At 34.9% G+C, this 10,393-nt stretch overlaps 2 protein-coding genes across 3 annotated transcripts; both read left to right on the forward strand.

Moving 5' to 3' along the window:
* The first annotated feature begins 915 nt into the window (after window positions 1-915).
* On the forward strand, window positions 916-5,941 carry LOC110667007 (protein ABIL1). Of its 2 annotated transcripts, none has more exons than XM_021827698.2 (9): window positions 916-1,402; window positions 1,768-1,850; window positions 2,449-2,599; window positions 2,706-2,805; window positions 2,911-3,003; window positions 3,134-3,218; window positions 3,323-3,375; window positions 3,484-3,593; window positions 5,309-5,941. In XM_021827698.2, exons 1-9 carry the CDS (start codon window positions 1,310-1,312, stop codon window positions 5,453-5,455), a joined length of 915 nt encoding a protein of 304 aa, XP_021683390.1. In that variant the 5' UTR covers window positions 916-1,309; the 3' UTR covers window positions 5,456-5,941. The 2 variants fall into 2 exon arrangements, with proteins under 2 accessions (XP_021683390.1, XP_021683391.1); XM_021827699.2 differs by having other exon boundaries at window positions 917-1,402; window positions 3,487-3,593.
* An 862-nt stretch (window positions 5,942-6,803) lies between these two features.
* Window positions 6,804-9,657, forward strand: LOC110667008 (UDP-D-xylose:L-fucose alpha-1,3-D-xylosyltransferase MGP4). Its single transcript, XM_021827701.2, has 4 exons — window positions 6,804-7,510; window positions 7,973-8,134; window positions 8,756-8,971; window positions 9,252-9,657. The coding sequence occupies exons 1-4, from the start codon at window positions 7,031-7,033 to the stop codon at window positions 9,459-9,461; spliced, it is 1,068 nt and encodes a 355-aa protein (XP_021683393.2). The 5' UTR covers window positions 6,804-7,030; the 3' UTR covers window positions 9,462-9,657.
* The last annotated feature ends 736 nt before the right edge of the window (window positions 9,658-10,393 follow it).

The following is a 10,393-nucleotide window of genomic DNA, read 5'->3' on the forward strand; positions in this document are numbered from 1 at the left end:
AGTTATTTGATCTAATTTTAACTTTAATTTGAACCTAAGAACCATTAATCAACGAAATTAAATAATTTATATATATATAATTAAATATAATTCATAAATTTTTCATAAAAATAAATCAATTAAAAAATCAATTCAATTCATTTTGATTCGATTTAAATATATAAAATTACTATTCTATTTAGATCGGTTTAATCGATTTTATTCTTTTTAAAATCGAACCTAACCAAAATAACAAAAAATTTTATAATATAAAATCGAATTAATTAAATTTTAAAATCGAATATATTGAATCAAATTAATTCGATTTGATTTAATTTTTAAATTTGAATCATATCTACATTTTTTAAATCGACCCATTGCATCCTTAAACTTTTATTATAACATATTATACTCTTAAATTTTAGATGTAAATTTACCATAAAATCCGTACTGATCAGCAATCCTTACTTCAACAAGTCTTTCGTTCCCGATCCCTTTGGCATTGACTGCATGAGATTGAAGGTAACGGTTGTACTATAAATCCATTTTTATATAAAAAAAACAGCAGCTTTTATTATTTTTTAATTTACTAATTTAAAAAAAAAAATTGTGTGCATGAACGCTATGATACAAGCAATTCTATATTTAGTCCCACAAAATTTATTTATATTTATATGTTAAAAAATTTTTTTTCTTTAAAATATATTTTTATTTAATTATAATTTATAATTAATCTATCATTTCTCTCCAAATGTGACTTGTCTCATCTCTTCCTCTTCCAAGGGAGGGAGGAAGCGGTGCCGGCCTGGTTGACGAAATCGTTAGTTGACCATTTTAGTTGACTACGGCCCACTGGGATCTCGGAGCCTTAACTAAGAGGGGTAACATCGTCTTTTCGTATCCATCTTCTTAAAGAAGGCGACAATTGCCGTTATTTTCATTTTTTCTCTTTCCCCCGAAGCTTGTCAACTACCCTTGCTTGCCACCACAATAAACACTACCAAATAAATGCCTCCCCAAGAGCCAAAGTCATTTTAACTTGCTATTAACTCCAAATTACTACAATTTCCACTCACCTGTCTGGAATCGCTTCTAATCTACTTCACTCCCTCTCTCTACTTTCCACTTTTCTGTTTACCCTGATCCTTTCTCCACTTGGCTTAGCTCTCCCGCCGTAACCTAACCCCAAATCTAACCATTTATATATTACTTTCACATTCATTTAATATTAGTTAATCAAATTTTCTTTAATTTTATGCATCTAGGGTTTGTATTTATCAATTCATTTTTCTCAGAATTTCATAACTGACGCTTTTAACGGCTGAGAAAAATGGAAGTGGAGCAAACCCGAACGGACAATCCGGCTATGACCTTCGATGAGATTTCCATGGAGCGCAGCAAAAGTTTCGTCAAGGCTTTGCAGGTATTTTCATCACAAATTATGTAGAATTTCGGACCAGATCTGCTTTTGATCTGTTTTCTGCCATTGCTGTTTCATTTTAGTCATATATTGAGTTTGATTTCAAGGCTCTGTGTGATTGCTCTGTGGCCTATGCCTTATAGTGTTTTAGTTCTTCAGGAAGAGGAAATCCCTCTCAGCTTGGTTAAGTAGTTGTTTTTGCGTGGTTATTGATTTCTTGTATCTTATTTATTTGTTTTGAATTTGGATTGTTAATTATAAGCTGTTTCATCAAAGAGCTTTTCGCGGGAGCTAATGCTTTGTAAGAGTTACTGCTGTTGAAGTGCCTTGTAAGTGGTAATATGATAGTTATGGCATTGTTTTTACAGGAGCTCAAAAACTTGAGGCCTCAACTTTATTCTGCTGCAGAATATTGTGAGAAGTCTTATCTTCATACTGAGCAGAAGCAGATGTAAGGCCTTTCTCAACTTATGCCTTTTACTTGATTGATGGACTCATTGCATGATTTAGCTCCATTTGCAAGTTATAGCGAAGTATAGTTCGTTCCTCATACTAGGATTGTGATAGGAGGAGAGAGTTGCAGGGTAAGATTGACCTTCTGACTGTAAAGATTATACAAGACTATGATAGTTGTGGTTAACTATGGTGGCTGGCTATCAATGGTTAGATGTTGGTAATTGGTGGGTAGCATTTGGAAGCCAAAGTCCCAACTGCCAACAATTAGAAATCTCAGTTGTTATCATTGTGATTATAATTTTGAGCTGCCAGTTATTGGATTTTGAAAAGTTTTCACTTCCACTAACTTTACTAAATGCCTTAAAGTAATGGTTGGCAGTCTAAGTTAAAAAATTATTTATTCAGAATAACCTTTCTAGGGTTGTTAATAGAAAAGTACTTGTTTTCATTATGTCTGTCTAAAAGTTTATGCCTGATACAAGGGTGTTTAATGTGACTTCAATAAACTAGTATAACCTAATGTCTTCTTCATTTGGACTACATACATCTGTTTTCTGCTCATGCTCAAAACTTCTCTTGTTGTCATGGAATAGGGTGCTGGACAACCTGAAAGATTATGCTGTGCGAGCCCTTGTTAATGCTGTTGATCATCTTGGCACCGTGGCTTACAAGTTAACTGGCCTTGTTGAGCAACAAACTTTAGACGTCTCAACCACGGAGCTAAAGGTTTCATGTCTAAATCAGGTTTTCTTTTTTTCCATATTTGTGCCTGAATATCTTGTAAAGACCTCAATTCGTTTCGTATGTTAATATCAGCAACTTTTTACATGTTTTAATTTGTTAATATCAGCAACTTCTTACATGCCAAACATATACGGATAAGGAAGGTCTTAGGCAGCAGCAGTTGTTGGCATTCATCCCAAGACATCACAAACATTATATATTACCAAGTAAGACTAGTTACCTTTAGGTTCTTGCATAGGTACTAATTGATCTGGGGAGATATATATTGTTTTCAAACTGCTTTATTTTCTTTGCTTCTATGGTTGTCCTAGATTCTGTTAACAAGAAGGTACATTTTAGCCCTTACATTCAAACTGATGCAAGGAAAAATTCATTTCAAGCTAGATCTCATCTCCAGCCTTCAGGTATAGGGTTTCTCAGCATGGCACATACTTTGTATTTTTTTTTTTAATTTTATTATTATTATTTTTTCATTTCTTTTCCACAATTGTTTGTAAAGAGTATCAAATAACTTATTAAAGTGTGTTAACTCAGGTTCCCCCGCATCCAAAACTCTTTCCTGGCATTTAGCCTCTGAGACCAAGTCTACATTGAAAGGGACTTCACAAACTTTGATGAAGTTAGCCTATAAAAACACTTGCATCTGCTTTTCTGTTTTTGTATCTATTGCCAATAATGGGCTTTTGAGATGTAAAAGCATTTGATATAATCCTTATCATGCAGTGCTGAAGACACAAAAAATTGTGGAAAATCTTCTGCAGTTTTCCAACTACTGGGTATGTATAAGATAAAGAGTAATTTGTGATAAATTAGTCTTTGCTTGAGTGAGATGCATTGGATAAAGAAAACATCCTAATATTCTATACGTTGGACCCTTATGATAGCAGATAAAGAAGAGAGTACACAGACAAGACCATCAGGAGCTCTTTCTCAACTATCAGCTGGAAGTCCTACTTCTGGTGTAATCATGCAAACATTTGGTGTCACACGCAGGGTAATTTCAAAATCAGCAAAAACACAGACATGCCCGACATTCTTCTAAGTACATTGTTGATCATTAAAAAAATGAAAAATAGATATATAAAAGGAAGTAAAATTAGTATATTAACTATTCCTTGGTTTGTTGTTTGTTTGAGATTTTTTTTTTTTCTTGATTTCTTGTAATCCATTTGGGTGAAATGCCTTTTTCATATAGTATTTCATTTCATAAATTTGATGATATCTTTTATGAAACCACCTTAAAAGGTCAATGCCTTAGTATAGCTCAAGCTCTGGTGTGAGCTGCATGTAACTACTTTTGATTCTTTTTTTTTCCTGTCCTATGGGTCTGAGCAGACTTAACACTTTGGTTCTAACTTCTAAGTTCTAAGTGGTGTATGATTTCTGGTTTTGGAAAGTCTTCATCTTAAATGTAGGCATGAACGACAGCTGGTATGAGTCTTAATCCAGACTAGTGGAGTTGCTTGACAAATTATGCCACATAATGTGAGACCTAGATTCACCTGCTGCTTCAATTGCAAATTGTGGGAAGCTGGTCCATTCTTTTATTATTGCTGCAACCTGCAAAAGACTTCCAGCTTTTAAGTGATCTATATCTGTGGATAGTTGTGCTTGGTTTTTGCCGTGGCTCTAGTATTACTGATTGCATATGCAAGGATAGGGAACTACCATATTTCTACCCTGGACGTGTGTACAAACTTGCTACTGTTAATCTGGAAATAATCATGGTTTTGGTCGTATTCAATTAAACATGGTGGATGATGAGAAACTTCATGTACCTTCGATGGATTGATTGTTGCTCAAATTTCCATCTGATGTGAAAACCAACTACGTTATAAGTGAAAGTAGTGTGTATGCGACTGATGTTTGGTTGGATTAAAATATTTAAGAGCTGTGGTCTCTTTTAAGTCTAGATGTCTTGGTTAATGCCACATGCCTTGGACAGAGGTGTGCAGCAAATTACTTACTTATATTTTTCCTTGGTAGAGCATTGTATTTTGTTGTTGTGGAGGCCTTTTACCTTTCAAAGAAGTGGGAACGTGAAATTCCACAAACTGATTGAATATTACTTGATTTAATGATCATTTTAGATCATGGAATCCTTTTGATTGAAATTAGGAATTCGTCTGGACTCTAGGATCAAGCAACATGAAGCATCCTCAGCTAATTATTGGATATATTATATCTGCTTGTTTGTTTAATATATTTCCAGGGTACTTGAGGAACTTGAATTTTGTAATTTGCCAGTTGACATACATATGATCATGGTAATAGACAAGGAAAAAAAAAATAATTGGACCATATCTTGGCTTCTGGGTGTGCATGCAAGATCATGTTTATGGTAGATCAACTATGTTGAAATATTGCCTGAGTGAGTGTGTAATTTGATATAGGATATACTTCTTTTAAGAGTTCTCCATAGCTAACTATTACTTGCTAATATCTGCAGATTAGTTACTGTACATTAAAGATATGCCAATTAATCCATTGATTGAGAAATGCTCATCTTTTATGCCCATTGAATTATCTTATTTGATCGAAGAATTCCCATGGGATTTTTCCTTGCTGTATATATGCTTTGGGAATAAATGCATTTTGAGCTTTTCTCTTGGTTAGATAATCCAATCATGCATTCATGCTATTCTGATGTCTGTGCATATCCTTTCAGAAGAATTAGTAAAAGCTAGACTGCAAAATCTCTTTTTGCAGGAATCGTTGGAGGGTTCTAAGCCTTTGACAGCATTCAGGTCATTTGATAACCCAAGGCGAGAGATGGTACGTGCTCCTGCTCGCAGTAAAAGTGTGCTATCAGCTTTTTTTGTTAAACAAAAAGCATCAAAACTGAAGGCTGGCTGAACTCTCAAGTCTCAACAAAGCAAAATGTATATGCCACCCTGCATGCCTCGCTGTTACGTCCGTTGAGATGGCAGGAAATGTCTCTCTTGCTTGTCGATAATGGCGCCTCTTCTTGTAGTCACTGAAAGTTAATTGCTCAAAATATATTTTATTCCACCCTAATTATTACTTAGTTCTAATAATGAGCATATTGTGCATAAGAATCTGGTAATGAAGATAATGACGATTGTCTTTACCCCTGGGTTATATTGATAATGTTAATAATTGTGGGTTGTTGATAGTGCTGAATGATAATAATGTTGATAGTTCAAGATACATTATTGCAGGTAGTTGAGAGCAATAACACAAAATTATATACCATTCATGAGATCATATTTAGTGTTCCTCCTGTTATGGTGATATGTTCCATTCCATGGTTGGTTGTCTAAACTTTTTCAAAGCATTGTAATCTCTTATCAATTTTATTATAATACTCTTTCCAGAATATGCAGGTCGATTATTTTTGTTTGACTTGGCAAGTTATGTGGATTCATCATTTTGCTTTATTGTTTATGTAGCTGCTAATCTACCAGATCATTTTTTCTTCGTATAGTTGGGTGCCTTTGAATGACTTTATTCCCTTATTTAGCTTTTCTCCGCTATAAGTAGAGACTGTATCAGTTCATCCGTATTAATGATAAAGTATTAGTGTTAGAAACATAAAATTTCCCGGCTATGAAAGCATCGGTTCTGGAATCAGTGAAGCATGAACGAAGCAATAATGTGTCAAATGAGGAATGTAAAGAGGCAAGAGGCCAAGGTTGGTAATGAATGGACGTGACTTTGCGTTGTGCCGATTTGGTAAGTTTGTCGGTTCCAGAATATTTTATCAAAAATAAACTATCGGTAATTCATAACGCCTTGGGATTAAAAATTTGGATCTTGCAGTGACCGGGCGAAGCTGAAGCTCGACCCAAGGTTTTTTCTTCCATTTTTTGGTCGGAATTCATTCTCAGTTTCTTGACAAAAGTTGAAGGATAATATAAACCATAGTATTTTAACTGTGGCTTTATGAGTTAATTAAAGAAAGAACTCACCATATACTACTTTTTTTTTTTAAAATGCCAATAGAATGTATATACTACATAAAATAAAATTAAAAAAATATCATAATTTGAATTGTGATATGAAGAGACTACTAATTACAATCAACATCTTTTTTTGATAGAAGTAATTACATTCAACATTAGATATAAAGTAATTAAAAAAAAAAGAGGAATTTACTATTTTACTTTAATTCTTATGAGCGCGCGCCTGATTCATATTCGGAGCCTGTGCTGGTCCACGCGGATATCCGGATAAAGCGAACCCGATTCGTTTAACTCCAAAACTGCAAATTCTGGAGGAGCAAAGTCATTTATCCGCACTGTTTCTCACTAGGCAACCCATGAACAAAATCACAGATCTGATCTGAAGATAGTGTAATCCACAGAAACACCTGAAAGCTTTTTAAGTATCGATTCAAACCGTATTGAAACCTTAATTCGCCTTCAAATCCTCTTCTCGCCTGTAAATAGGTACAATTAAAGCTAAACAATGTCATCATTTTTGCACCAGAGGCCTCTCCATAGTGTACTCTCCGATCCATACCCATTATCACCACGCTATTCCTTCAATTCCCAAAGACAAATTTCAATATTTAGCCGCACAGGCCTCATAGTTTTGTTCTCTCTCATGCTAATTCTTGGGGTATTCATGCCATGGACGGGGTTGCCTCAAGGAATCTTCTCGGTGACTAAACCCTCTCTTACTAAATGGCGTGAGTACACTCTGGCCCAAGCGGTGTCGTTTGTGGCCAAGAATGGGACGGTGATTGTTTGTGCAGTGAGCCAGCCTTACTTGCGGTTTCTTAACAACTGGTTGATTAGTATTGCAAGGCAAAAGCACCAAGACAAGGTCCTTGTCATTGCTGAAGATTATGCCACGCTTTATGAGATCAATGAGAGGTGGCCTGGCCATGCCGTCCTTGTTCCCCCAGCTCCTGATTCTCAAACTGCCCACAAGTTTGGATCTCAGGTATAATTCTCAATTTTAATTTGTGGGTTTCATTTAGTTTGACATTTAAGTGAATCTTTAAGCTCTAAATGGCTTATCAATCATCATAGCATTTATACTTTTGATGATGGATAGCTTATGTCTGTTATTGAGTTTCTATTTGCAGCCAATTTAATTACCTATGCTTACCTAGAGCTGGCTACATCACTCACCATTCAGTGACAAATAGCCGCATTGTGCTTGGTCCTATTTTAGTTAGAATTGGATAAAATGAAATTTGGAATTCCAATTTCTCAGTAATCATGGTAATTGTGGTTTTCAGACCTTTTTCCATTTTTGCTATGTTTTCTGCTGAACGAGAGATTACCAATTGCTATTCTTTTCCTGCCATTGTTTGAGTATTGATTTATTAGGCACTCTGTTGTGATTGACTTCATTGGTATTCTGACTCTTGACATGATCTTCTTTGGATTCCTTGCATAGGGATTCTTCAATTTCACATCCCGAAGACCTCGTCACCTGCTGCACATTTTGGAGCTTGGGTATAATGTAATGTACAATGATGTTGATATGGTCTGGTTAGGAGATCCCTTCCCTTATTTGCTGGGAAAGCACGATGTGTACTTCACCGACGACATGGCTGCTGTATGTACGCTAACTCTTATTCTAGTTTTGGTGCATCTGAACTTATCCAATTTTTCGAACACAAAGCAATCGATACCTAGATATTTACCTTCTCTACTGGTGATTAAAACAGCATAGTTAACTCGTGTACTAATTGGCAATTTGCATGTTTCAAATTTACATTTCAAATGTCTATCACTTGGCATACCCAATTAAAATCAGTATGATACATCTTTACAACTGCTGGACTTAAAATACTTAGAAAATTATGTTGCTTGTACTCTCATTCCGTCAAGCTTCAGCTTCTAATATCCTTTGGGTGCTGGCTATGTACTGAATAGGCTACATCTTGTTGATATTTCATATTGAAAATAAACCTTCATAATTAGATATTATTTTGTGCCCAAGGAAGGGGCTCCACTGCTGTGTTGTTGAAGTATGTTTAAATTGACATGAATTTTGATGATATTTGTTGTAATCATGCCCCTTTAATATTATATTATCCAGCCCTTCTAAAACCTTTGCTACTGATTGTATTGGTGAGAACATAAGATTTCCCGGTTATGCATGCTTGTTTGTTCATGTTAGAGTATGTTATATTTGTCATGAGACTTACAATGCTTTTATTCTTTGGATGTCCAGGTGAAGCCTCTGAACCACTCCCATGATTTACCACCTCCAGGTAAAAAGGGGCGCACTTATATATGCAGTTGCATGATTTTCCTGCGCCCTACTGGTGGAGCAAAACTAGTTATGAAGAAGTGGATTGAGGAACTTCAAGCTCAGCCTTGGTCTAAAGCAAAGAAATCAAATGATCAGCCTGCTTTTAACTGGGCATTGAACAAAACTGCTGGGCAGGTTTGTTCTGTTTTCTGTCTCATTGTTTTCTTTTACTTTAGAAACTGGAATACTTGGTATTGGTTATTCAAATTTCTAGAATAACCTTATAATCTTGGTTAGGGTATTAGAATGGTTATTCGCCTTAGAGTGAGGCTTTATTATAATACCTTGAGGCTCGCATCACATTTTGAAGGAAAAAGAGTAGCATTTCATGCCTTCACTTAAATTTGTGCTGCATATTGCAAATAATTGATTGTGAATCCTTCTGGTTGTTGTGTATGCATCGTAATTGGTGTAGGTGGATCTATACCTGCTGCCACAGGCAGCATTCCCAACAGGAGGATTGTACTTCAAGAACCAGACATGGGTACAAGAAACCAAGGGAAAGCATGTTATCATTCACAACAATTACATCACAGGTTTTGAGAAGAAGGTAAAGCGGTTTCGTGATTTTGGCCTCTGGTTGGCAGATGATCATTATCAAGAGTCCCCACTTGGCAACTTATGACAAGTTGAAATACCTATGAGCTATTTTTGGAGGACCAGTCATCAGTTTCTCAAACCCTGGAGAAATGCAAGTTACAAATTGGGGTTATTTTCCACCATCAACTGCCAGTCATGTAATCATTTTGAAGAGTATGGAGCATTAAGCGTATAGTGCTCATTTCTTGAGTTCTTTTTTAGGGTTATGGCCTTTTTTTTTTTTTTTTTTTGGGGGGGGGGGGGGGGGGGGTGTATATGTTCATGGCAGGGTGGATTAGCACAATTTAGTCCATTTTATGGAAATGGCATGATTTTGTATGCTTTTTCTCACCCATGGAATTCATTTACGCATTGGAACTGCAAAAACTTGCTTGTCATTTTGTTGAAATGAATCAGATTGCAATTCCCTTATTTTGATGAAGTAGCGCCTTCCTCCCTCATCTTAGGGTTCATGTACCATTGGGAATGTAGTTGCTTAACATTTCATCAGGCATATGCAATTTTCTGTACATAATAAAGCCATTCTTCTGAACTCAAATTATTAATTATTATACTATACTAAAAGAGGAGACACTTTTAGTGTTCCTAAGAACAGTAAAAGTTCCTCTTTGCCCCTATTTTATTAGAAGAAATATTATCACCATCAAATTTCTGTTTATGAGTTTTATTTTATTAAATGAGTTTTCAAAATTTTTATTATTATAAGTCTTAAAAACTTAAGTGTTTGTATATGAATTCAAATTATTTTTTTAGTATTTTTTTATTTTTGTTATTTTTGTAATACCCCTAATTTTTAAATTTATTATTTTGTGAGTAATATTAATATTTTATTTTATTTATCTTTTAAGAAATTATTTGAAATTTTTTGGATTTTAGAAATCGGGTTCGATTTTTCGAAAATATAAAACTTTGATGATTTTTAAAAATTAATTTAAAGACCATGTGGCAAAACTAAAA

The sequence above is a fragment of the Hevea brasiliensis genome, chromosome 9 (assembly GCF_030052815.1).
Source record: "Hevea brasiliensis isolate MT/VB/25A 57/8 chromosome 9, ASM3005281v1, whole genome shotgun sequence".
NCBI classification, from domain to species: domain Eukaryota; kingdom Viridiplantae; phylum Streptophyta; class Magnoliopsida; order Malpighiales; family Euphorbiaceae; genus Hevea; species Hevea brasiliensis.